This window comes from Cervus canadensis, chromosome 6 (assembly GCF_019320065.1).
Source record: "Cervus canadensis isolate Bull #8, Minnesota chromosome 6, ASM1932006v1, whole genome shotgun sequence".
Lineage (NCBI taxonomy): Eukaryota > Metazoa > Chordata > Mammalia > Artiodactyla > Cervidae > Cervus > Cervus canadensis.
In genome coordinates, this window is record NC_057391.1 from 95,842,600 (window position 1) to 95,870,266 (window position 27,667).

Genomic DNA, 27,667 nt, shown 5'->3' on the forward strand with positions numbered 1-27,667 from the left:
ACTGCACCCGCAGGCCCGAGCTAGCGCGGGAGATGGAAACGTGGAGCCAGCGTCTCCCCGCCGCGGGGACACACCGCTGGGCGCCAGGCTCGCCGGCCGGCCCGTGAGCGCGCCATCCTCCCATTGCCTCCTGGAACCCGCGCTCGGCACACGTGCTTCCAGGCGGTGGCGTCCCAGAAAGACCACCCGGGGCATCTGGATAAACCGCTGAGGCCCAGGTCCTGCCCAGCCCAACAGATCAGAAGTGCTGGTGTTCAAAGCTCCCCCGTTGGTTCCAATGCGGACCCGAAATCAAGAACCACTGGGTCTTACTTTTCAAAGGCTGATCACAGTCATAGCCTCGTTTGGGTCCTGAGAATAAGCCTTTACGATCAATGATGCGGTGGAGACCTCTATCTAATGAACGAGGGCGAGGTGGTGTGAGGCTGCACGCGGGCTGGGGGCTGGCAGAGAGCCCCCGGCCAGCGCTCCTGAGCAGGAGAGGACAGCCTCAGGGAGGCCCCGCGGGTCCTGCCAGCAGCCTCCCGGCTGGCGCTCCCAGCCAGCGTCCCGCACCAACCCCCTGCAGGCTGCTCCTGCGAAACGGCACTGGCCACTCCTCAGGTGAGTCACAGGGAGACCACACGGCCTATCGGGAGTGAAACACCGTTCATTCACGGACCTTCGCTCACACTATCCCGCCTCTAATTCTCAGAAGCCTGTGAGCAAACACAATGAAAACAACTGCCTGCTTTTTTCCTCCATCACGATACTCTAGCAAAGATGCACATCTGTCTCTTGAGGTTTGAGTCTAATGCTTTTCTTCCAATCCATTCTTTTTTTTTTTAAATCTGGGGGCTCTACGGATGATTTTTTTTTAGTTGTTATTGTCAAGAAATTCAACTTCTACAATAAAGGGACACGATTTCCTTCCTCTCTGCAGCTGCTGCTAAAAGTGGTACAAACAAGATTTGCTATGAAACTTAATATGGTTTGCAGGCTGTAATTTCCACGTCCGGTGATGTAGTTAGAGAAATCCACAGGAAACAGAAGGAAACTTGCTTCAGTACAGACTGTTTGTCAGCCTATACTTATGACATCACTGGATACATGTTTTTTGGAAACTATTCTATTAATTATTTCCATGTCTGAGAAACAATAAATGTCTCTGAGCAGAAGACAGCATAAAAGTCTGTGCAAATTTGCATTAATCACATTACCAACAGAATGTTTCTAGCATTGTTCTGTTCAGGTATGTATTTTTAATATAATTACAAAAATACTATAAAAATTTGACAAAGAGTTAGTTATCTGAATGTTGCAATAGGTCCCCACCTAGGAGTTTTGGGAAGATGTGATCTCAAAATATAGTGACATTTTCATCACCTTGGGGACTGATTCCAGGACACACAGTGAGGTGCTGGAACTGTGAGGGAAGGACGTGCCTAGGTTTTCAGTGACCTGGACCTTGGTAAGAGGATGGGAACTGTCTGCTCCAGGCTTCCCACTGCACCAAGTTTCAGAGCACAAGGCTGGCTGCTGCGTCCTGGAACCCAGCCGGGCAGGAGGCCGGGTTCTTTCCTACATCTGTCCCTGATGGTAGGTCACTTCGAGCAAGGCCACTTCCTGAGTGCTTCAGTGACTTCCCTGTGAGATGAGGATGAAGATTGTCTTCCTACATACGCACGAGTCAGGCTGAACTGAGGTCATGCAGACGGAGCATTCAGAAGAGTTCCAACTTCTGGGCACACAAGTACTGTGCCTGCAAGCATGCCTCTGGGCTCACGTGACGGCAGGCATGGGGAAGCCGAGTCAAGGACCCCCGACTCCAGGCGTCAGAAACCCCAGCTAAGACAAAGTCTCGGCTTATGCAGATCACCCAGTGAGGACACAAGACCTGTTGACCTGTTTCTCTGCCACCAGCTGAGAAACTCCGTATGGTTCTATTCCTTCCTTTATCTCCGCGGTATATAAGCAACAATAACTACTCTGAATGGAAACGCTTCTGTTTCCACCCTGACTTAGTGACTGAGAATCCCGCTGGATGCTTCAAGCAGGCTTCAGTTCTTCACTTATGTGCTGCAGACCCTGCCTTCACCATGAGCCACAGGAGGAGGGAGAAGGGGCCGGGGAGGCCTGGCCAGCCCTTGAGCTTCCTGTCCCCCCGCGAGCCCCTCTCTCCCTCTGGGACACATCTGCTTGGCAGCCTCTATGGACCACCTCCCCGACAGACCTGTACCTCCCTTCCTCTCTGTCTTGCCCTTAGGTGCCAGGACCCCCTCCCAAGGAGGCTGGCAGAAAGGAAGGGAAAACCATTCCCAGCAGTGGTGTCAGTAGAGGTTTAGGGAAAGGAAACTGGAAGGAGCCTCAAATCCACTGCACATAAGCTGCAGAAATCCACACATGGAGATGTACACATCCGGGTAATTCCTGTTCCCCTAAATCAGGGCTGAAAATCCAGAGTACACTCTACTGATGGTTAAGCTGTTCTGGAAACCAGGAACTTCTCTTGGAAATTCTCCAACAGCAAGAGGAAAGCTGGTGGGGGGCTGGGAGCCGGAATCCTAGAGTTCATCACAGCTGTGTCCCTTCCTGGCTCTGAGAGAGTGCCGGGTACACGATAAACACTGGATGTAACGGTGGGGGGGGGGGGTTGCTCTGGAGAGGAAACTGTAGCATTTCCCAGGCGTCTTAAGGCAGGATCACACAAACAAGAGAAGCTCCCTTCACTCCTGAACTCAACTTTCTCATCAGTAAAAAGGGTCTGACAGAACACAACACTTGCCCGTTTCATGGGACTGCTCTGAAGATGAGTGAGAGCACACTTTGCTCAAAGAAGAGTTCCTCCAAAATCCTGGTGACTGTCAGCATGAAGAAGAGGTGGCATGAATACACAGAAGAGCTACACAAAAAAGATCTTCACGACCCAGATAATCATGATGGTGTGATCACTCACCTAGAGCCAGACATCCTGGAATGTGAAGTCAAGTGGGCCTTAGGAAGCACCACTACGAACAAAGCTAGTGGACGTGATGGAATTCCAGCTGAGCTATTTCAAATCCTAAAAGATGGTGCTGTGAAAGTGCTGCACTCAATATGCTTGGAAAACTCAGCAGTGGCCACAGGACTGGAAAAGGTCAGTTTTCATTCCAATCCCAAAGAAAGGAAATGCCAAAGAATGGTCTAACTACCGCACAACTGCGGTAGTTGTTGCGCACTCATCTCACATGCTAGCAAAGTAATACTCAAAATTCTCCAAGCCAGGCTTCAACAATAAGTGAACTGTGAACTTCCAGATGTTCAAGCTGGATTTAGAAAAGGCAGAGGAACAAGAGATCAAATTGCCAACATCCATTGGATCATTGAAAGAGCAAAAGAGTTCCAGAAAAACATCTATTTCTGCTTTATTGACTATGCCAAAGCCTTTGACTGTGTGGATCACAATAAACAGTGGAAAACTCTGAAAGAGATGGGAATACCAGACCATCTTACCTGCCTCCTGAGAAATCAGTTAGAACCAGACATGGAACAACAGACTGGTTCCAAATCAGGAAAGAAGTACGTCAAGGCTGTATATTGTCACCGTGCTTATTTAACTTATATGCAGAGTACATCATGCGAAATGCCAGACTGGATGAAGCACAAGCAGAATCAAGATTACCAGGAGAAATATCAATAACCTCAGATATGCAGATGACACCACCCTTATGGCAGAAAGTGAAGAACTAAAGAGCCTCTTGATGAAAGTGAAGGAGGAGAGTGAAAAATTTGGCTTAAAAGTCAGCATTCAGAAAACTAAGATCATGGCATCTGGTCCTGTCACTTCATGTCAAATAGATGGTGAAACAATGGAAACAGTGAGAGATTTTATTTTGGGGGCTCCAAAATCACTGCAGATGGTGACTGCAGTCATGAAATTAAAAGATGCTTGCTCCTTGGAAGAAAAGCTATGAGAAACCTAGACAGCATATTAAAAAGCAGAGACATTATTTTTCTAACAAAGGTCCATCTAGTCAAAGCAATAGTTTTTCCAGTGGTCATGTATGGATGTGAGAGTTGGACTATAAAGAAAGCTGAGCACTGAAAAATTGATGCTTTTGAACCGTGGTGTTGGAGAAGACTCTTGAGAGTCCCTTGGACTGTAAGGAGATCCAACCAGTCCATCCTAAAGGAGATCAGCCCTGGGTGTTCATTGGAAGGACTGATGCTGAAGCTGAAACTCCAATACTTTGGCCACCTGATGTGAAGAACTGACAAATTTGAAAAGACCCTGATGCTGGGAAAGATTGAAGGTGGGAGGAGAAGGGGACGACAAGGATGAGACGTTTGGATGACAACACCAACTTGATGGACATGAGTTTGAGCAAACTTCAGGAGTTGGTGATGGACAGGGAGGCCTGGTGTGCTGCAGTCCATGGGGTCGCAAAGAGGCAGACGCAACTGAGCGACTGAAATGATTAGCATGAAATGGGATTTCCCATTCCCAGCTGAGGTTACGGCAAATAACTTGTCCTTTTTACCTTTCAATATTTATATGCTATGCATTAATGTGATTGAAATGGGACTTAGGAAGAAAAAATTTTCTTCCAATCATGTGCCTACATGATGGATGGTCCAAGTGGTGGTGACAAGAGGGAGAAGAGTGGTTAATAATGAAAACTAAAGGCAAAGACGCTGGCTGTCAACTCAGAGAGGCGCACAGGCGGTGGAGAGAGCCTTGATGTTCAGCAGACCTGGGATTGAATCAAAGATGGAATAGTTGTTTAGCTGAGAAAACTAGGGCAAGATCTGTAACCTCACGTAGCTGCACTTTTATTCTCTATAAAGTGGAACAAACAGTAGCTCTCCTACAAGGCTGAGACAGGGTTGGAGAAGAACCTATCAACAGCCTGGCCTGGCGGCATAGAGAAGGGGAAGTGCTTCCACGCGGGGAGGCTGCTGGACTGTCTGGCGAGGCTCTGGCCGAAGTCACACAGTCTTGAGTGGCCAGTGACCCGCGCAAGAACAGCCAGAGCTGTGCGTGGCCCGAGAGAGGGGGCAGACCGTGGGGTGGATTTCTGTCCCAGAGGAAAGCGCAACTGCAGGCCTCGGGAGGCCCCCCAGGTTTCTGCAGCGAGCGGCAGTCCGCCACACACACGCCCAGGAGAACGCCCCCAGCCTGCGCTCACAGCAGGGATGTGGTCTTGGCCCCGGGATGGCTCTCCCTCAAGCCAGAGTCAAAAGGAGGGGCGGGTTGCAGAGAACACGCAGTGAGGTCCGGCCTCAGGCTGGCCCTGCGACGCCCCGGGGTCCTCCTCTGCGCCCCCGTGTTCCCTGCTCTGGAGCCTGTGCCAGCCCCAGGGGGGGTGCTGTGGGGGTGGGAGCAGGGGGGGAGACCCCAAGGGTGAGCGAAGACCGCCCCCCCCCCCCACGCAACACCTCAGACACAGGGGCGCCTGAGCCCTGTCGGCAAGGGCCTTCTGCAGCCTGAAGCCAGCCTCCTCCTGCCAGGGGGCTTTCTGCTTCCCAGGCAGGGCCACTTCTCAGCAACCTGCTCATGTGCCTCTGGCCTTTTCTAGAACCCCGTGTGACCCGACGGGGGCTGCCGGGCCCAGAGCTGCCCTGATCTGGGGACCGCGGGGCGCTGTCCCTGCTGAGTCCCCCAGCCCCCCGCCCTGCTCTGGGCCAGGGCCGCGGCCCCCGACCGCGCAGGGAGGGCGTCTACATCTGAGAAACACTTTATTTGTACCCCAGAGAAAACGCAGTTCCAAGAGCCGGCAGGAAGCGCCTTAGGCAGGCGCTGGTGGCCGCCGCCCCTCCCCGAGGCCTCCAGAGAAGCCGAGGGTCCTGGGCACCTCCACCCTCCCGCCCCGTCCTCTCTGCCCGGAGCCAGGCTCCACCCTGCGCCACCCCGAAGACCCTCCGGCACACGGAGAAAGCGTGCCCACAGCCCAGGCATTTGGTGAAGTATTTTTAAAGAGCTTTCCGATTCTGCTATCTTTTTTTTTTCCTCCTCACATTCAATATTCTTGGTTGCTACGTGGGAGGAAATGTGGGGAGGTGGGAGAGGTGTGGAGAAAGGGGGAAAATTGGCAACGCGAGAGCTGGTGGATTTCTCTTCTCATTTCTAGGGGAGCACAGACAAAGGCCTGAGTTCCAGTGGGAAGCAGTCAGCTCCGCAGTGTCGCCTGTGGCCCGGCTCGTGGCAAAGACCCTCCCCACTCCCCGAATCCTGCTGCTGCCGGGAGACCGGGAGTCAGGGCTTTGGGGACAGAAGTGTGGACGTTTCCTATTGCTGCCTACAGACTGAGAAGGTAGAATTCTCTAAAAACTAGGGTGAGCTTTATCACTAGAACATACCCACAGAAGGGAGGAGGCCCGTCTCATGGGTGTCTTTTCCCCGAGGGGAGAAGGGCATGGGGGCCTCCCTGCCTGCACCGGGAGCTCATGAGACAGGGCCCATACGCTAAGCCCGCTCCTCCTTCACCTCCTCAGCCCTGCTCTGAGGGTCTAAGGCTTCACTGACTGCCCAGTTCTGACCACCTCTTCCCTGTGTCTCTCACACCAGCGGCTGTGCTCCGCCAGCCCTTCGAAGCACGAAGCTTGGCCCCATCTCCCTTTCTCTCTCCCTGGAGTCGCCCCAGACTCTCCTGATGTCGCTTGGCCCCCAGTCCCATCACCACTGTCCTTGTGGAAGCCCCGCCTGAGCCCACATACCCTCCCGCCACCGGCCTCCCCAGAGCTGGGCCAGACCCTGAACACATCCATGACTTACACATTTCAGACTCCTGATTCTTAAGAGTAGAAGGCAGGCTATCCATACATCCTGCTGCGAACCTGAACATATTCCGAGTGTGTGAGTGGTTGTCTGAATTCACCTGAATCACCAGGCCCCCTTTTCCTTAAATCACTTCCTTCACAGGTCTGGGCACACTTTGTGATCTGGACATTTGCTGGGAACAACCGCCCAAGACTTGAAGATGATGCTTTTCGGGGATGTACTGGGAGAGGACTAGTGGACTGCCTAGCAGACATCCCCCACAGAATCTGCCCGCGCGGTGTGGGGCTTTGACTGACTGGGACTGATCAGGCCGTTTCACAGCTCTGGGGGGCAGAGTTGCCCAGCGGAAAACCTACCAATTTTGTCTGGTTGAGATACAATCAGTGTCTTTAGAGAAGACAACCCCAAACAATACGTTTCATTGTTCTATATGATATTACTGTTTTAATATTTATTTGCAAATGCATTTCAGCATATCTAGTTTTCAAATTCTTCTTTGAATGGGTCTTAAGAGTTTACTGCTTCCTTCATTAGTTAATGAGATAAATAAAACCTTTGATACACGCTTCCTGTATATTTGCTTGAGTCATGATTTTAGCTTCTTGAAAATTCCAGTTTATCACCCCAATAGCAATTTCTACTCTCGCTGGTAGGATGTGGCCTGTTATCCAATCAGGTCTTTTAAATAATACCGTTAGAACACCATCTGGAATATATAATTGACTAGTCTATCCACAAATCACTAGCAAGACGGTAAGACGCGCCAAAGGAATTATGTAAATGACTGGTTGAGTGAAAGCAGAAGGAGATGATCAAGATTGAGCCTAGCCGGCCACCGTGGCGGCAAAAGCATAAGAAGCCCATGACTTGGCGGATTCATCAGACGCTAGGAGAAAGTCCCCTTAAAGATGGAGCGTGAGGCTCCGCCGCGGGCCCGGGGGCGCACGGGTCTAGAGAGTCCGTCCCGCTAGATGCCGGGCGGGACGGCCGGAGCGGCGGGCGCCACGCGATGCCCGCACAACGGAGGCCTCTTACCTGGGGTTGGTCAGGTTGTAGCAGGATTTCCAGATCTGTAGCATGTGCTTACACGTGAGCAGCGCCTCGTCCGGGCCCCGGGAGAGGGACTCCAGCTTCACTTTGGAAAACAGCAGTCTGCGTGGGGAGACAGAGGGGGAGGACACAGCTCAGACCAGAGCCCCCGGCAGGACGGCAGTGGCCGGGAGCTCTGCGGAACCCTGCTGGGCTGGCCACAATGTCCAATGTCCAAATGTCCTTTCGGGTTTTTCCCTAAGAAACCGGAGCAGGCTTTTTGGCCACCCTACAGAAGCGGGCGTCCAAAGGCTGGACCCGAGGGAAGCGGCGGCGGCCAAGGACGCCGGAGCTCACGGGGCAGGATCCGGCCTTGCCGGAGTCTCACCACCACGGCGATGCCGGCACAGCGCCGCCACGGGTGGTCAGGTGAAAGGCATCGGAGCGGCTAATTTCATTCAGGACACGAGATTTTACTGAGAGAGCGCTTTTTAGAGCACAACCAACTTAGCTGCAAAACCTCAAAAATCCATCAAAAGTGAATTTTGATTTATTTACAAAACTACACGCGATGTGACTCGGTTGATGTAAATATCTATCAGTAACCCTACACAGTGATCGTCATTACATGAAGGAGCTGACAGCTTGGACCGAGGGCTCATGGAAAGCGGGGCTTGGGCTAAGGCCTCCCCTCTGTGGTCGCTCCAGCCCTGCTCTGAAGGGGCGAGGACTTCACCAAGTCAGCCACAATCGCTGCCTCTCTCTCCCCGTTTTTGGCGCTGCCCAGGGCTCCGTCCAGGGCCCTCAGTGTAGCCCCTTCTCCCCTTCCTGGCCTCTCAGAGTTTCTCTGCGTGCAGAGTCTGCTGATTCCTCTGGCATCAGTTCCCTGGGTGCCTGGGCTCATCACCACTGCCCTGGTGAAGCCTGAACCCAGATTCTGTCCTGATGGTCATCTGTGCTCTCACTTTCCCGGCTCTGAGAAATCATATATAAAGAAATCATATCTAAAAATCATTCTCATTCCCAGCTCAAGAAACTACAATGATTCCTTACCGACTGTAATGACAAGTCAAAATTCCTTATCGAGTCCTTTAAGATTCTGCCCACTGGCCACACTATGTCACCGTCCCATTTGGTGCCGAGTTTTCCGCTGGGCTCTTTACTCCTACCAGCGCAATTCACTGTGGAGAGCACGCGTGTGCGCTGAGTCGTGTCTGCTAATGGACTGTAGCCTGCCAGGCTCCTCTCTCCATGGGATTTTTCAGGCATGAATACTTGAATGGATTGCCATTTCCTTCTCCAAGAGATCTTTCCAACCCAGGGATTGAACTCCTGTCTCCTGCGTTGCAGGCGGATTCTTTTACCACTGAGCCACCTGGGAAGCCCCAGGTAATTCACCAAAGTCTGTGTTTTTATCATAACTCTAAGAGTACATGCCATGTTCTCAATCTTAGTCTCTACTAATCCACGTCTCTCGTTGATTCCTCGTGAATTCATCTAAAACCTCATCTCATCAAACAAGTCTCCCACGGACACCACTTAATCACACCTTTATCTTTACTCCGTGTGCACCATAGGCGTGCTGAGTCACTTCAGTCCTGTCCGACTCACTGCGACCCCGTGGACTATAGCCCACAGGCTCCTAGGTCCATGGGGTGTTCTAGGCAAGACTCCTGGAGTGCATTGCCATTTTCTCCTCCAGGGGATCTTCCCGATCCAGGGATCACACCTGCGTCTCCTGCATCTCCTGCATTGGCAGGCGGGTTCTTTACCATTAGCACCACCAGTCCTTGTGAGATGGTGTTTGTTGTTAATTAAAAGATGACAAAGACAGGGAGGAGCCCCCGCTTGTAAAGTCTTCTGTGTGTCCTCGCTTGGCCCTTCACGGAGCATCTCAGTGTCACTGTTGTAAGGACCTTCTTGGTCGGTGGGCTTTATCTCCCTTCAACAAGAAAATCCTAGTGTCTTTCTCTGGCCTCCCTTCCACAGTGCGTAGCACCGTGAGGTCAACAGGCTTCAAATCAGCATTTTCTCTCTAAATCACAGAAGATAAAGAAAAATGCTTCTAGTGATTTTAAAGTTAGACCTATAGGAGAATTCCTCACTACAGACTACGCATTTGAAGGCAGGCACTTCTGAGGGGGACAGTCTCTTTTCCCTATGAGAGGCGGAATAAGGCTGGTCCTGAGAGGCCTTATCAGGCCTCCCTCTGAACGGACCCTGGATGCCCGAGCAGGCGCTGGTGGCCCCCGGGGGTCCGGGCTGCGGCGCCTCAAGCCCGGGGCTGCAGAAGCTGGTGGGGAGGAACAGCAGGCCAGGAACGCTGGCGGCGGAGCCTGGCCCACCAGCGGGCAGGCAGAGAGAGCAAGGCCAGACGCGGAACAGGGCTTGGCTTCGGCTCAAAAACACCTCAAGAAGCGACACTCCCGGAGGCCTTTCCATGACTGCCTGCAGGGAACGGCAGCTACTCAGGCTGTCTTGAGGGGTTTTTAAGGAGGCAGAAGTTGACTTCACGCGTGTCTTCATGAGTCTGGAAGGTAGTGGGAGTAATTTTTCACCAGAAAGTGTTAAAAGTGAAGGTGAAAATGTGAGTCACTCAGTCGTGTCTGACTCTTTGCAACCCCATGGACTGTAGCCCGCCAGGCTCCTCTGCCCACGGGATTCTCCAGGCGAGAGTACTGGAGGGGGTTGCCATGCCCTCCTCCAGGGGATCTTCCTGACCCAGGGATGGAAGCCTGGTCTCCTGCACTGCAGGCGGATTCTTTACCGCTGAGCCACCTGGGAAGCCCATGTTTCCAGCAGAGTCTTCCAGCAAACAAAGATCACCTGGGAGACGCGTAACAGAGAAAGCAGGGCTGCTGAGTGGTCACCTGTCAGCATGTGGGGGAGACCTGCTTGGACGCCAGACCTCATGGGTGATGGTTGGGCACCAAGCCGTTTGGGCCAGTGGGCCACCCCGCCAGGACCACAGTGGGTTCTCTGAGGCCCCCGGGTCCTCTGAGTGAGCCAGGCTCAAAGCGGGCCTGCCCACGGGGGACAGGATTGGGGGGAAGGTTCCCCCGCCCAGCAAGCAGCCGGGGCTCTGAGAGCAGTTATCACCACCCCTGTAACTGTACAGGATGCCAGAGCTGACTCCAGGCCACAGCTTGGGAGAGCAGTTCTGTGCAAGGCTTCTTGGCGGAAAAAGAACTTCTAATTAACATGAAATAACAGCTTTCAAACACTTGATTCAGGATGTGGAGTTGAAAAGGTGTGGGCTGGATTTCAGAGAACCCAACAGGAAGAACAACAGTACAACTGCTGAGCCCAAGTGATGGGAAAGGCACCTGGCCGTGGAGGAAAGGAGAGGAGCGTGAAGGAGAAGCTGGGGCGGCAGCGGGGCCGGGGGACAGGGGGGCTGGGGGCCTGGGGAACGGGGGCCTGGGGGACGGGACCTGGGGACAGGGGGCCTGGGAGACGGGGGCCTGGGGACAGGGGGCATGCGGACGGGGGGCCTGGTGGACAGGGGGGCACGGGACAGGGGGCCGGTGAGCAGGGGCCCGGGGGCCGGGGGCATGGGGACGGGGGGCCTGGGGGACAGGGGGCCATGGGGCACCTGGGGACGGGGGCCTGGGATGGGGGGCCGGGGGCGGGGGGGGTCCGGGGGACGGGGGGCGCTGGGGGGCCTGGGACGGGGGGCCTGGGACCCTGGGGGACAGGGGCTGGGGGGAGCGGGGGGGCCTGGGGACAGGGGGGCTGGGGGACAGGGAGCCTGGGGACGGGGGGCTGGGGGACAGGGGGACGGGGACAGGGGGGGCCGGGGGGCCTGGGGGCCTGGGGGAGGGGGCCTGGGACAGGGGCCGTGGGGACGGGGGGCCGGGACAGCGGCGGCCAGTGACAGGGGGCCTGGGGGACAGGGGGGCTGGGGGCCCGTGGGGACGGGGCCTGGGGACGGGGGGCGCCTGAGGGGAACAAGGGGGGCCTGGGGACGGGGGCCTCGGGGGACAGGGGTGCCAATGGGGACAGGGGGCTGGGGACAGGGGGGCTTGGGGGAACAGGGGGGCTGGGGGCCTGGGGAAGGGGCCGGGAGGACCGGGGGCGCCTGGGGACGCGGGGACGGGGGCGGGGGGCCTGAGGAGAACGGGGGGCCTGGGAAGGGGGGCCGGGGGAGCAGAGGGGGCCTGGGGACAGGGGGGCCTGGGACAGGGGGGCGGGACAGGGGGGCCCGTGGGGGACAGGGGCCGGGACGGGGGCCTGGGGACAGGGGGCCTGGGCCCTGGGGCGGGGGGGCCTGGGGACGGGGGCCTGGGGACGGGGGGCCATGGGGACAAGGGGGCTGGGGACGGGGGGGCTGGGGACGGGGCACTGGGGCTGGCGACGGGGCCTGGGGACAGGGGGGCCTGGGGGACAGGGGGGCCGGGACAGGGGGCCTGGGGACAGGGGGGCTGGGGGACAGGGGGCCTGGGGGCCTGGGGACGGGGGGCCTGGGGGACAGGGGGGCCTGGGGACAGGGGGGCTGGGGACGGGGGACCTGGGGGCCGGGGGGGCAGAGCCGCTCGGCCACCGTCAGGCGCGTCCAGCACGATGGCAGACGTCCGGGAACCCTGAGTCTGGCCTGCCCTTGAAGGCAGGCAGAGGCAGGGACAGAGGCCAGGCCCCAGAGACCGGGCCCTGGGCCTGGCTGGTGCGGCAAAGAACAAAGCCAGAACACCCTGGGACTCCCGGCGCCCTTTTCGCTGAGCACTCGCACATCTCAGGGCTGTTGAAAACACCTGGCTGGGGGCACGTTCCACTAGGACAGACGGAAGAGACACACGCAGCGGATGGCATTCATGGGCCGCGGTCGATGTCCCAAGAGGCCGTGGATCCCACCTATGGAGGAGACCCTGAGGCAGAAGTCCCGGGACCGACCAGCCCCGGCTATCTCAGCGCGCTGAGCTGTGGATGCGATGGAGGCACAGGGTGGACGGGCCACACACACCCCAGTCCAACCACGGCCCAGTGGGTTGTTTCTCCAAGTAGAGTCAGATATCACATGCTGGGAAAATGGTCTCTTCCTGTCCCCTACACCTGGCTCAAAGTCCATTAATCTAATTTAAAAACTTTTTGTTCAGAGACTCCTCGAATCCTTACAGGAAATTAATGAAGACTAGAACTTCCCTACAATACCCATCTGACGACGTTCCTGGAGCCCAAATCTAGCATCTCGAGCCATGCCTCTGAGGGCCGGGCTCCTGCCCATGTGCGCCCCCCACCAGGGGCACCCCCATCCCAGTCACGAGCGACTTCTCCGAGGTCACCCTCCTTGCGCCACTGAGTCTGTGTGCGTGCTGCTCCTTCTGTCTGCAACTGCTTTTCCATCCGTTTCTGCTTTTTAAGCCTCCTCTACTTATCTTTCAAGGTTCAGGTCAGACCTCTTTGCCCCCCAACCACTGAAGCCAGCCATAAGTAAACAGAGGCTTAGACTCCCAAATGGAAATGCAATTCCAGAAAATATAAGAGCTCTCCACTGTGGAATAATGAGCTATAAGCCAGGAAGCTTCTGCTCTCAAGACAAGTGAAATAATAACAATAACCACAGTGGCTGCCAGACACTGTAAACATGTAATCAGCAATTCTTACAACATCTCTGCAAGTCAGGCCGAAAGCTAAGTCTTCCGCCCGAGTTCACACAGCTGGTTCCTGGCAGACCAGAAATGTAAACCCAAACCCACTTGACTCCAAAGCACAGAACAAGAAACACAGAGAATGACTTAAAATATTCTAAACATACTACTGACACTAATGAAGATATGTAGCATTTTCTAATCCACTGTTAAATATTTAAAACCCTAAAATGTGCAAGTGGTAAAAACTCCACCTACAATGCAGGAGACACAGGAGGCATGGGTTTGATCTCTGGGTCAGGAAGCTCCCCTGGAGGAGGAAATGGCACCTTACTCCTGTATTCTTGCCTGGAGAATCTCCTAGACAGAGGAGCCTGGCGGGCTACAGTCCATGGAGTCACAAAGAATTGGACACAACTGAGCACGCATCTGGAGACAAAATGTGCAAAGATCTCTGTTAGATACTGTGTGGAAGAGAAAGAGGCATAAAATATAGTTCCTTGCCCTCAGAGAATACATAGTCCAATCAGTAAAAAACGCTTGCCACAAACATTAGGTGAGACTCTGGCTTAGGCACAGATTGTATGTGCATGTGTTAGTTGCTCAGTTGTGTCCAACTCTCTGTGACCCCGTGGACTGTAGCTCTCCAGGCTCCTCTGTCCATGGAACTCTCTAGACAAGAACACTGGAGTGGGTTGCCATTTCCTTCTCCAGGGGATCTTCCCGACTCAGGAAGCCCTGAGATTTGCGCAGGGCTGCAGGAAAAGAGGAGTTGGGGCTGCTGAAGTGTTGTTCCTAGGATGCATCACATGTGATTCGGAAAGAAATGATAACATTTGCTTGTGCTTTTTGTGACTTGCTTCTTCCCTCAAAAGTTAGGTGCATATAAAACTCTAGACATTTGAAGGACACAGTTAATCAAGGTTTTTACTTTTCATTAAAACTACTAGAAATAATATTTTACCCTATTTTTTGAGAATTTTTTGAGAATCCCAGAGTAACTCTTGAAATAACTGTCTGGCTTAGTGTAGAGCTCAGAGAGAAGATGTGGGCCCCTGGAGGAGCTCTGGGGTCTGTGGCAGAGTGACTTCTCATCGGGCACCTTGGGCAATGTACCAGGGCCATGTTTAATCTCTAATCTCACCCCCAGGAAGATTTCCTCACTCCTGGACACCGTACCTCTAGCACGCCCTTCTGGTTGAGCTTTACCCTGGGCCCCACGCCCATGAGTCCCAGACATGACCTCTCCCAGGCCCTCCTACCTCCCTGCCTGTGTTCTCTGCCTGCCTGCGGGTCTCCTCCCCAACGCCAATGCAGGTCCCTCTGTCTGACATTCCTGATCTGCTCCCCAGGCAGCAGCTAGCTCCTTCCTCATCTCATTTGCATATTTCTTTTCATCTGTTTACTCATAAACATAGACAGTGTATTAAAAAGACATCACTTCGCTGACAAAGGTCCATCTAGTCAAGGCTATGGCTTCTCCAGTAGTCATGTATGGATGTGACAGTTGGACTATAAAGAAAGCTGAGTGCCGAAGAATTGATGCTTTTGTACTATGGTGTTGGAGAACACTCTTGAGAGTCCCTTGGACTGCAAGGAGATCCAACCAGTCCATCCTAAAGGAAATCAGTCCTGGGTGTTCATTGGAAGGACTGATACTGAAGCTGAAGCTCCAATACTTTGGCCACCTGATGTGAAGAGCTGACTCATTGGAAAAGACTCTGATACTGGGAAACATTGAAGGCAAGAGGAAAGGGGGGGCGACAGAGGATGAGATGGTTGGATGGCATCATCGACTCAGTGGACATGAATTAGAGTAAACTCCAGAAGACAGTGAAAGACAGGGAAGCCTGGCATGCTGCAGTCCATGGAGTCACAAAGAGTTGGACATAACTGAGCAACTGAACAACAGATCTATGCAGTGGTCAATGTGCCTGATAACGAATTTGTTCATCTTTTTGTCAGTCATTTAAAAAAGTGCCTAATATGCCCTTGAGGCCACAAAGAGGAGTCAGACGTGGTATTTCTCCCCTCACCAAAAGCTCACAGTCTAGTGTTCTATACACAGAATATGTGATAAACACAGATAGACATATGGACAAGGTTATCTGGCAGTGCAAAAGGAAGGAGACAGGGTCTTCCTGGGGGGCCATGGAGGACAACCAAGAGGGACTTTTCTAGTTAGGGTGAGATGGGCTCTGGGGAGAGGCCTTCCAGGCAGGCAGATGGGCCATCTCAAGCCAAGGCAGGAATGTCCCCGTGTGCTCAAAGAATGGGGTCTGGCATCTGGGATATAAGGCTGGGACCTGAGCAAAAGACAAAAGAGGAGATATCGATGAATCTGAAATCTAGTCTGCCTCACTAAGCTTTCTAATGAAGAACTGTCAATGACAATAAATTAGGAAAGTTTAGAGAAATACTATAGTAATAAATTCCCTCCAATCTTATTTGACAGCATAAAAAGCGCACATATTAATAAACAAAACGCTCACTAATCAGCAGATCAGTCAACGCTGCGCTCAGCGCAGCTGATTCAGAAAGAGCATCCCGGGAAGCCTGAACGTCTGGTATTTCACGCTGATCTGTTTGCTGCTCTCGGCTCGACCTGCCAGGGACCTGTCTTTGTTTATCTGCTGAATGTCGGCCGGGATGCAAAACAGCTGTGCAGAAAATGCCTGTGGTGTTCGCCCAAGCGGGGCAGTGGCCAGGGGACCTCGAACGCCGCCCCCATCTCTCTCTCCCGGGGGCTGAGCTGAGGGCTGGCGTGGACCGGCTGCCAAACACCTGCCGGCAGCGCCACCGGGCGGAAGAGCAGAACCGGCAGGGGTGGGAGGAGGCAGGTGCGCTGAGACGCAGTTTGACGTTGGGAAGACGGTTGGACAGCCACGGAGCAGGCGGGAGAGAAGCCGAGCGAGGCGCCGGGAGCACGCGGTGAGGCGGAGGAGGGCGGAAACCCGACGCCGGTGAGTCATCAGCGGGACTGACGGAGTCCGAGCGCTGAGCGGGCCCCTCGCCGGTCACGGACGGGCCGTCATCAGACACCGCCGACCAGCCCTCCAACACCGGGGCCAGCGGCTGCCCTCAGGTTCCAGGCTGGCTTTGGTGAAGGAAATCCATCTCGACTCCTCCTCGCCTGCATTTCTGACGGCCTGCTGGTCTCGGAGCCCTGGCTCTCCCGCTGGATTTCCGCAGCAGGCCGATCCCGGGAGGGGGTGTTCTCTGCAAGACCTCTGACCCAGGCTGACTCACCGCCGCCGGAGGGAGCGGGGCTGGGACTGGTCCCCAGGCCACCTGGCCTGGCGCGTCTCCACGGGCTCAGCCACCCCCAGGCGCACTAGGACGGTGGGCACAGCTGCGCAGGCCCAGGGCTGACGCTCCCGAACCCCGAGGACCCTCTGAGGACAGGTGGAAGGAGGCGGGGATGGCACCAGTCACGTGATGGCTTCCATGAGCCATCAGACACTGCTTGGGGAACAAATCATTCACGGAGATCGTCCAACAAACATCATCTGAATGAATGATCTGTCTGCTCAGCTATCACAGGAAACACACAGTTTCCTTCATCACCTGACTCACCTAATTGCTGTCTGACATCTGTTCATTGACTATTAGAAAAAGGAAAAAAAAAAAAATATATATATATATAGCTTTTTCCAATTAACCCAAACCTGGGAAAGACCTTGACAGTCCTGCAGTGAATGCTTTGCTACTCAAGAATGTGGTCAGGGCAGGCACCTTCTGCATTCCCTGGGAACCTGTGAGAAATGCAGAAAATCCACCCACTCTAGACCCAATGGGGGTTTCCCTGGTGGCTCAGACAGTAAAGAATCTGCCTGCAATCCAGAAGACCTGGGTTCGATCCCTGGATTGGGAAGATCCTGTGGAGAAGGAATGGCAATCCACTCCAGTGTTCGTGCCTGGAGAATCCCATAGACTGAAGAATCTGTTGGGCTACAGTCCATGGGGTCAAAAATTCAGACATGACTGAAGTGACAGAGCAGGCACTAGACCTGATGAATTAGAATCTTCATGTAACAAGATTCCTAGGTGATGTGTGTGCAAATTTAAGTTCAAAAAGCACCACTCTACTTCATAACTCTCCATTTTTACTTTCAATGGTCTGATTTTTTTTTTTTAAAGACCTCCAGGAAAACACTCCCCATAGTCCCTACACTTAGGCAATTCTGTGTTTATTTCATTCCAGTAAGAATTTTGAAGGTATTTTATTCTTAACTTCAGTGGCCATTCTGATCAACCACTTACATTAAGCTCATAAATGAAGGGCAGCCCCCACCCTGTCGTCTTGAGCCTTCCTTTCCTTTTAGAGAGATTCTCTGGGTGACTTTCTGGTGGCTGTGCTATAGGAAATGGCAACCCATTCCAGTATTCTTGCTTGGAAAATCCCATGGACAGAGGAGCCTGATGGGCTACAGTCCATGGGGTCACAGAGAGTCAGACACGACTGAGCAGCTAAACCACAGCAAGGTCCTTGCTGAGCATGGCCAGTGAGCACCACTCACCCCGTCACCCACAGAGAGGGCGCCGGAGTCTGCAGAGCACTGGGTCATCGCCACCGCCCAGGGCGTCTGCCTCAGGGCTGGAAAACTCAAAGGTCTTCCTGAACCAGGCAAGTAAACAGGAGCTGGCTTCAAGGCCTCTTTGGAGTCATGCCTGCCCACCCCAAAGCTAATAAAATCCAGACATTTCTGAGATGTGCATTGACTTACAGGAACTCTGCTAACAGAAGTCTGCCCATGGCTACCAGGCAGACACCCCTGGTCTGCGAGCTCCTCAGAGGCTGAGCCCCTGGTGGACGCCAGCTCGGCTGGCTATCAGAACCACAAAGGGAGGTTTGAAGATCGTGGCTCTAATCACGAGAGCAGTGTTCCTAGGAACGAAGAGCGGCTGGCCCAGGGGGCTCATTGCCCAACTTCTCTGGGAGCCTCTACCGCTGAGGAAGTTCTGGAAATGCGACCACGCTCAGGCCCGCGGCGGCCGGGGAAGCAGACCCCGCACAGGGTGCTGGCAGGTGTGGGGGGTCCCCCGCCGGCCTGTCTCCCCCGCCCAGGCTCCCCGACCTGCTGGCTCTGGGAGCACGGACGCCACGTCTGTTTGGCCAAAGCCCCGCGGGCGGACGCCTGGCTTTAAGGGCCCGCGCCGAGGATGGCCGCCCGGCCTCCTCCCAGGACGGGCAGGGCCTCCCGCTGGGCCCCGTATCAGTTACACTCTGCTGTGCCTTTCAGTCGAAGTGTCAACAATCTGGATACTCCCCCATCCTCCTAGCGATATTTTTAGAACAAACAAACAACTGACATATTTAGCGGCAATAAATCACCCTGAGAAACCCCGGTTTGGCTCATTTTTTGCTCCCATTTTAGCTACTAATCTCAACTCCGATGAGGGTCCTGGAACCTCAGCTGGAAATGCCGGGGGCGGGCTGAGCGAAAACACGTGCGCATCACGCCACCCAGACCTGGGAGAGCCGCTCCTGCGAGTGACGTGCTCGCAACGGGAGCGGTGTCCTTCAGTGCCATCCTCAGAGCAGCGGTCAGGACGGCCTCCCGGGCACCGTCTGCCCAGGTGGAACCGGGGCGGAGGGGGTGCAGAGACGCAGGAGGCCCAGAAGCCGCCCTGGGGCTGGCGAGCGAGTCTGTGAGCAACGGTCTGGGGCCCGGAGAGCCGTCTGCTATGGAAAGACGCGCACAGGAAAAACTGGAAAGTACCCTTTCCCCAGCTCTAAAATTAAAGACTTCATTCTCTCTGAACCACAACCACCACTGATTGCCTCTAACACCGAGCGGGCGAACCTAGAGCCGATCCGCCCATCGCCGGCGGTGTCCCGGCGGTGGAGCAGGGAGTCGGAGCCCCGGGGCCACCAGAGGGGTCCCTTCATCTTTACTTCTGACTCAGCTGCCACGGCCGAGGTCTCCCCGTGGCCCCACATCTGAGGATGGGGGCCCCTGCAGGGATACAGGCAGACACGCTGAAAGGACGAGGACCCTGCGATCACCCAGACCCAGAGGGAAGGGGGCTCGGCCCGCCGAGACACGGACTCACAGGAAGCCCTGAAGCTCTGTGACGGACGCGCAGCGGCTCCACCCAGAGTCAGGATGGGAGCCAAGCGGGGGAGGCGCGCGGTGCCCGACGCGGGCTGGCGCTGCGGGAGCGGTGGAGCGGGCGCTCAGAGGCCGCGCGGGGCAGGGTCCTCGCACAGCACTGCTCCCGTGACTCTGGGGCGCTTTGCCCTCACCCTCTCTCAGCACATCGGGAGGTATGGTTCGGCTCTGCTCATCCCCCAGGTGCCCAGGGAGGCCTGGGGCTGCGGCTCCCGAGCAGTACAGGTGGTGGTCCGTGTTCCGAAGCGCTCAGCGCGCCACAGTGGCCCCCGGGCCTCACGCTGTGAGCTGTGTGGGGAGAAGGCCCCCTCGGCCTTGGCTCTGCTGGCACAGATCGGCAGAAAGCAGCACCCCCAACACCATCCTTCACTGCCGCTGCTGTTCAGTTGCCAAATCGTGTCCAATTCTTTGTGACCCCATGGACTGCAGCACTCCAGGCCTCCCTGTTCATCACCAACTCTCAGAGTTTACCCAAGCTCATGTCCATTGAGTCAGTGATGCCCTCCAACCATCTCATCCTCTGTCCTCCCCTTCTCCTCCTGCCTTCAATCTTTCCCAGCATCAGGGTCTTTTCCAATGAGTCAGTTGTTCGAATCAGGTGGCCAAAGTATCAGGAGCTTCAGTTTCAGCATCAGTCCTTCCAGTGAATTTTTCTTTTTTTTTTCCAGTGAATATTCAGGGTTGGTCTCCTTTAAGATGGACTGGTTTGATCTCCTTGCAGTCCAAGGGACTCTCAAGAGTCTTCTTCAGCACCACAGTTCAAAGGCATCAGTTCTTTGGCACTCAGCCTTCTTTACAGTCCAAGTCTCACATATAACACTAATCATACAGTACTTGTCCTTTTGTGACTGATTTATTTTAATAGCATAACATCCTCTAGTTTCATCCATGTTGTGGCATATTTCATAGCATATTTCAGATTTCCTCCTTTTTTTTTTTAGAATTTCCTTCCTTTTTGAAAACTGAATCATATTCCATTGTATATGGAGCACATTTTGCTTATCTATCCATGGACACTTGGGTGATTTCTACCTTTTGGGTCTTATGAATAGTGCTATTATGAACATGAGTGTAAAACCTCTGTTCCTTCTTTCAATTCTTTTGAATATTTACCCAGAAGTAGAATTGCTGGATCATACAATAATCTATTTTTATTATTTTGAGGAACTGCCATACTATTTTCCACAGCAGCTGCACATTTTACATTCCCACCAGCAGAGCACAAGAGTTCTGGCTTCTCCACACCCTCTCCAACACTTGTTTCTATCTGCTGTTTTTTTTTTTAAATAATAGCCATCCTAATGGCATCTCATTGTGGTTTTGATTTGCTTTCCCTAATGATTAGTGATGCTAAGAATATTTCCATGGGCTCATTGGCCACTTGAATATCTGCTTTGGAGAAAGGTCTATTCAAGTCCTTTGTTCTTTTTTTTTTTTTGAGTTTTTGTTGTTGTCGTTATGGAAGTCTGATTTTAAGCAGGCTACTGCAGCACTGACTCTGCTCCACTTTGATCTGTGGTATCTTTTAGGCAGCCACCCACTACCCTCTGTGCAAAGGTCCCCCAGCTCGTATCTGAAGAAGGGGCGTCATCAGTTACTGAGGGGTGACCGTGAGTTACCGTGCACTCATCACTCCCAGACGTCCTTCCACGGGTCATTTCTCCAGTTTAACAGGATCAACAGCCTCTTTCCTTGTGTTCCAACTTTCCATCAAATACAGATTTAATGGACATGTTCATTACCCCATCACTCAGCTCAGACATAAAAATAGCCCATAACACCTGGCCTCTCAGTAATCACTACCTCAAAACATTACTCAATACGATATTTCAACTTAAAACTGAGTTTCTCTGAGAGTGTGTGTGAAGTGAGACAGAGTGAGAAGGCGTAGTCTTACTTGCCAAGTAATGACTTGTTTTAAACCAGATATATACTCCACTCAAGAAAAGGATGGTCTTCATCATGTTTTCTGGTTTGTTGAAGAGATTAACAGAGGAGAGAGGGTGAAATCCTGCTCACAGGGATTGCTGGCTTGGAGGGAACATGAGCTGTCTTTGTTGTCCGTGGCAGCCTCTCCTGCACCTCCCACGGCAACTGGAATGTGCGGGGAGCGCAGAGTCTCCCAGGCACAAGCACAGAGGCTGAGGCCAGGCTGCCTGTGCTCAAAGCTCGACTCTGACACCTAGGAGATGCATTATCTCGGACAAACCACTTAACCCCTCTGTGCCTTATCTGCAAAATGAGGATGATAATACTACCAACCTCTGGTATTCTTGTGATGATTGAAGTAGTTTAAAGTGTGTGAAGTGCTCATAGGCGTTGCCTGTATACCAAATGGGCTTCCCAGGTGGTGCTAGAACCTGCCGGCCAATACAGGAGACATAAGTGACACAGGTTTGATGCCTGGGTTGGGAAGATCCCCTGGAGGAGGAAAAGGCAACCCACTCCAGTATTCCTGCCTGGAGGATCCCACGGACAGAGGAGCCTGGTGAAGACATACAACTGAGCAACTGAGCACGCATGCCCGTGTACAGAGCAGTGATGGCCGGAGAGCATCACTGCTGAATCAGTGCACAAAGGGGTGAGTGAGTGGAAGTTATATACGTTTCCATACAGCTAGTTCCTACTGGTGTAAAAAGAAACATGATTATCTGACAAAATCCGCTTCCATATGTATGAGAGTAGACCATGTGCAGAAGAGGAGCTTGTCTTTCAAGCTGGGCACTTGAGGATTATCTCAACATCTGACATATCAAAGCCATGGATCAGAAAACACCATAAGGGCCCCTACTGTACTTTTACCTTTGATTGGTTTCAAGGGCTGCCTTCTGTGCTTTGGGTAACATGTGATGGCTTCTTACGTGTGCTGCTGATTTGATGACGGCTCTGAGAGCCTGGGACTAAGGGCCTTCATGTGCTCTATTTAAGTAGGAAATAGTAAAGTTCAGATCGACTGAAAATCTGTAATTAGGAAAGCTGTATAATCACAACTTGTGTCAGGACAAGAAACTATACCTGGGAGTGGCTGGGTACAGTTAGAAGCCATCAGAAGGCTGGGCTGAATTAGAATAAAACTCAGTTACACTAAAGTTCTCAAATGCGCCATTGGCACGATACTCTCTGATATATTTTCCAAAGACAAAAGTAACAGTTGTCAGCTCTCACTGCGATATTTTATCTAAAAATGAGTAATCCCAGGCAGAAGCACAAAGTCTTCGAGGGCCTGACCACACCCTGGTCACACTGTCTTCAGAAGAGAGAAGTGTTTCCAACATCAGCTGGCATCGACTTCTACATTCTTGGACCAATAAGGAAAATTACTAAGCAAAATATATTAATCAATTAGGAAATCTTTGCCAAGCTGTATTTTAAAAGAACAACAGGGGCTCTTATACCAAGTACAAAAGACAGTGAATCTATCAGAATCAATGAACACAATATAAAAATGTGTATTTGGTTAAATTTTTTTTTCAGGAAAAACGTACAGTGTGTTAGAGACTTTTAGTATATAATCAGCAAATGCTAATTTTCCATCCTTTTCTTTAGGCATTTAATAGTTAAAGGCTTTGAGAAAACAAGTTTTCAACAGAAGAAAAAGGCAATATTAGAGAAACAAACAAAGAAGACAAGACACATACAGAAACGACAGACATACATCCAACCATCTTTGATTATATTAAATGTGAAAGGGACAAATACTTGAGACAAAAGGCAGAACTTACCTGACTAAATAGAAAAGCAAAATCCTAAACTAAAAAACCTAAGAAAACTAAACAAAACCCCAGCTATAGAAGAAGAAATACTAGAAGAAATGATGTCTGAGAATTTTCTACGAACAATAAACGACACAGAGAAGACCAATTCACAGTTGAGAAGTCCCGAGCAGGATTCCCTCCTAGCTGCATCACAGTGAAAGTGCCGTGGGTCAGCAACGACGGCCATGACAGCAGACTAAAACATCTCAGGTGCGCTGAGGTCTACATTAGAATGCACCAAGGCTGAACTTCTCAACACTGACAAAAGCAGCAGGATCACTCAGTTGTGAGGAAACACGAGCCTGGAATCATAGGTCTGGTTTGAAAATCTCCTTTGAGAGAAAGGCCAGACACAGTTTTGCACACAGGCTGAGAGCTTGCCAGCCACAGACCCTCAGTAAAACCTCCAGGGTCATCACTAAACCACAACAATCAAAACAGAATGTTTCGTTTCCAAATTAGTAAGGAAAAATATGTAATAAAAACATAACCGATCTACAAGAGGGTGGGAGAGGATTAGATAAGAAAAAAGAGCAGGACAAATAGAAAACACAAATGAAGGGGGACACATTAATACAAATATATCACTATTTACAGTAAATGGAATTGAACTAGACGGTCCAGATACACTGTCAGCCTGAGTTTAAAAGAAATAGCTATATGTAATGAGTTCTGAGTGCCTCTACAATATAAGAATATAAGAAGTTCAAAGTTAGAATGGAAAAAGATATTCCAAGTACACACACACAAATTGTATGTGTGTGTATATATATGGATATTTGTAAGTGGATGTATGGTGAAAATAATTATGCAATTTCTTATATATTGATAGAAGGTAGAATTTACAAGGAACACATAGCAATTTCTGTGGCTTCCCTGGTGGTTCAGATGGTAAAGAATCTGCCTGCAATGCAGGGGACCTGGGTTCAATCCTTGGGTTGGGAAGATCCCCAGGAGAAGAGAATGGCTCCCCCCTCCAGTATTCTTGCCTGGAGAATTCCACAGACAGAGGAGGCTGGTGGGCTACAGTCTAGGGGGTCACAAAGAGCTGGACAGAACTGAACCACTAACACACATAGCAATTTAAAATTTAAACGTACCTAAGAAAACAGCTTTAAAATATATAAAACAAAAATTGCTATAACTATGTGGTGAAATAGTACAATCTACCATCAGAGTTAATTTTAACATACCTTTGTTCAATAATTGACAGATGAAGTAGACAAAATAATATTAATAAGAATAAATAAGATCTGAAAAACATAGTTGACAGCTCAACCTTATATATAAAAGTAAAATTTATCCCCAAAGGTAGGAAACAGTCTTTTCAAGCACACATGAAATATTTATCAGAAGTGACCACATGCTGGGCCATAATATAAGTCTTAACAAATTTCAAATGTATATAGATTACGTCTCTGAACACAATTCAATGAAGTTAAAAGACCACTGACAAAAGATAAGTTAAAAAACCCATGTATTTGATAATCATAAAACATAGTTCTAAAATAATGTCAAAAAAGAATAATGGAAATTTAAAAATATTTAGAACTAAACAGTAACAAAAATTTCACATATCAAAACTTGTAGTTTGTAGCTAAATTAGTACTTAGTGAAATATTTTATCTTAAATGCTTATGTCAGAAAATAAGAAAGGGGGATTTCCTGGCAGAGGGTAGAATTCTGCACTCTCACTGTCAAGGGCTTGGGTTCAATCCCTGGCCAGGGAGCTGGGATCCTGCAGCAGCATGGCCAGAAAGGTCAACAGAAAATACGAAAGGGAAAGACCTTTCTTATGTGAGCTAGACATCCAACTGAAGAGTTAAGAAAGAAGACCAGCTAAAACAGAACAGAACAGATTGTAAGAAAACAGGAGAAAAGAAATAACAGAAATAAGGATAGAAAGTCATAAAAGAGAAAGCAAATATATAGTTGAGATGATTAAAACAAAAACAAAAAACCACTGGTTCTTTGAAAAGATCAATGTTCCAAACAGGTTCCTGGCAAGATTGTTCAAGAAAAAAAAAAGCATATCAAACAGTATTAAAAAGACTTAACCACAAATGCTATATGACAGTAAATAGTTTTAAAACATTATAAATAATTCTTTCAGTCATGTAAAAATGTTCAAACTACTGCACAATTGCACTCATCTCACATGCTAGCAAAGTAATGCTCAAAATTCTCCAAGCCAGGCTTTAACAGTATGCGAACTGTTAACTTCCAGATGTTCAAGCTGGATTTAGAAAAGGCAGAGGAACCAGAGATCAAATTGCCAGCATACGCTGGATCATAGAAAAAGCAAGAGAATTTCAGAAAAACATCTACTGCTGCTTCATTGACTATGCTAAAGTCTTTGACTGTGTGGATCACAACAAACTGTGGAAAATTCTTCAAGAGACGGGAATACCAGACCACCTGACCTGTCTCCTGAGAAATCTGTATGCAGGTCAGGAAGCAACAGTTAGAACCAGACATAGAGCAACGGACTGGTTCCAAACTGGTCAAGAAGTACATCAAGGCTGTATACTGTCACCCTTATATGCAGACTACATCATGCGAAATGCCGGGTTGGAGGAAGCACAAGCTGGGAGAAATATCAATAACCTCAGATATGCAGATGACACCATCTTTATGGCAGAAAGTGAAGAGGAACTAAAGAGCCTCTATATGAAGGTGAAAGAGAAGAGTGAAAAAGCTGGCTAAAATTCAACATTCAAAAAACTAAGGTCATGGCATCCGGTCCCATCACTTCATGGCAGATAGATGGGGAAATAATGAAAACAGTGACAGACTTTCTTTTCTTGGGCTCCAAAATCACTGTGGATGATGACTGCAGCCATGAAATTAAAAGACACTTACTCCTCGGAAGAAAAGCTGTGACAAACTTAGACACCATATTAAAAAGCAGAAACATTAATTTGTCGGGAAAGGTCTGCATACTCAAAGCTATGGTTTTTCCAGTATTCATGTATGGATGTGAGAGCTGGACCTTGAACTGTGGTGTTGGAGAAGACTCTTGAGAGTCCCTTGGACTGCAAGGAGATCCAACCAGTCAATCCTAAAGGAAATCAGTCCTGAATATTCATTGGAAGGACTGATACTGAAGCTGAAGCGCCAAAACTTTGGTCATCTAATGTGAAGAACCGACTCATTAGAAAAGACCCTGATGCTGGGAAAAATTGAAGGCAGAAGAGAAGGGGACGACAGAGGGTGAGATGGTTGGATGGCATCAGTAGGACATGAGTTTGAGCAAGCTCCAGGAGACAGTGAAGAACAGGGAAGCCTGGCCTGCTGCAGGCCGTGGGGTTGCAAAGAGTTGGACATGATAGAGAAACTGAACAACAACAAATAAATAACTCTATGCCAATAAAATTTAGAATTTAGAGTAAATGGACAAATTCTTAAAATACATATAGTATATTAAACATAGATTAATAAAATAAGAAGTAGAAAACCTCAATATCCTTTAATCATTTAAAAAAAATATCAGAAGTTCTTCCATGGACAAAAGACCAGTCCCAGATGGTTTTACAGGCAAATTTTACCAAAACTTATTATTCTAGGAACAAATAATTTTAATCTTACACAAATATTCCAAAACACACAAAAAAGAACTACTGCAACTCATTTTATGAGGCTGGCCTAAATTTGATGCCAAAACCTGACAAGGATATAATGAGAAAGAAAAACCATAATCTATTTCATACATGAACATAAATGTTCTTTAGAAAATGAATAAACAGAATCCATTAAAAAGCTAATAGATTATGATCAAGTTGGGCTTACTCCAAGAATGCAAGGTTAATTTAACATTTAAAAATATCAATTAATATAACATTCACAGATTAAAAGAATAAAATTATATAATAATCATATTAATAAATACAGAAAAAGCATTTGATAAAATTTAATATCAATTTATGATTAAAGAAACAAACTCTTACCAAGCCTTCTTGGAAGAAAGAAATTTTCTTATCCTCTTAAATAGAGGTACAAGGAGAAAAGCATGGAATTTTTTTGAGGCAACTAGGAATAAATCTAGTAAACACTGGCAAAATGTTTATAAAGAAAATTATAATGCTTCATTTAAAAAGTATTTTTAAAGGTCTAAATAGTTAGAGATACCTAATTTTCCCCCAACCAAGCTATTAGAGTAAATGTACTGGGTTGACCAGAAAATTGTTTGGGTTTTTCTGTAGCTGGTACAAAAAACCTGAACAAACTTTTTGGCCAATCCAATAATTCCAGTCAAAATCTCAGCAGGTTTTTTTTGGTGGAACTTGAAAAGCAAATTTGAACATTTATCTGAAGGCTCAAAGGCCTGAGGACAGCCAGGACACCCTAACAGCAAGTTACGGGTGGACCGACCTCATGGATAATAACGTGGTGAGAAGGATGCTAGAGCAGCAGTCACACAGAACCGCGGGGCCAGGTGGGAAG

The 27,667-nt window shown here is 50.4% G+C and overlaps 1 protein-coding gene across 6 annotated transcripts in view; it reads right to left on the bottom strand.

Moving 5' to 3' along the window:
* Positions 1–27,667, bottom strand: part of TTC7B (tetratricopeptide repeat domain 7B) — a 263,594-nt gene that overhangs the window by 52,536 nt on the left and 183,391 nt on the right. For all 6 annotated transcript variants that reach the window (XM_043472771.1, XM_043472777.1, XM_043472773.1 and 3 more), the window contains exon 16: positions 7,775–7,891. In XM_043472771.1, coding sequence (XP_043328706.1) covers positions 7,775–7,891 — 117 coding nt within the window. The remainder of the gene's footprint in view (positions 1–7,774; positions 7,892–27,667) is intronic.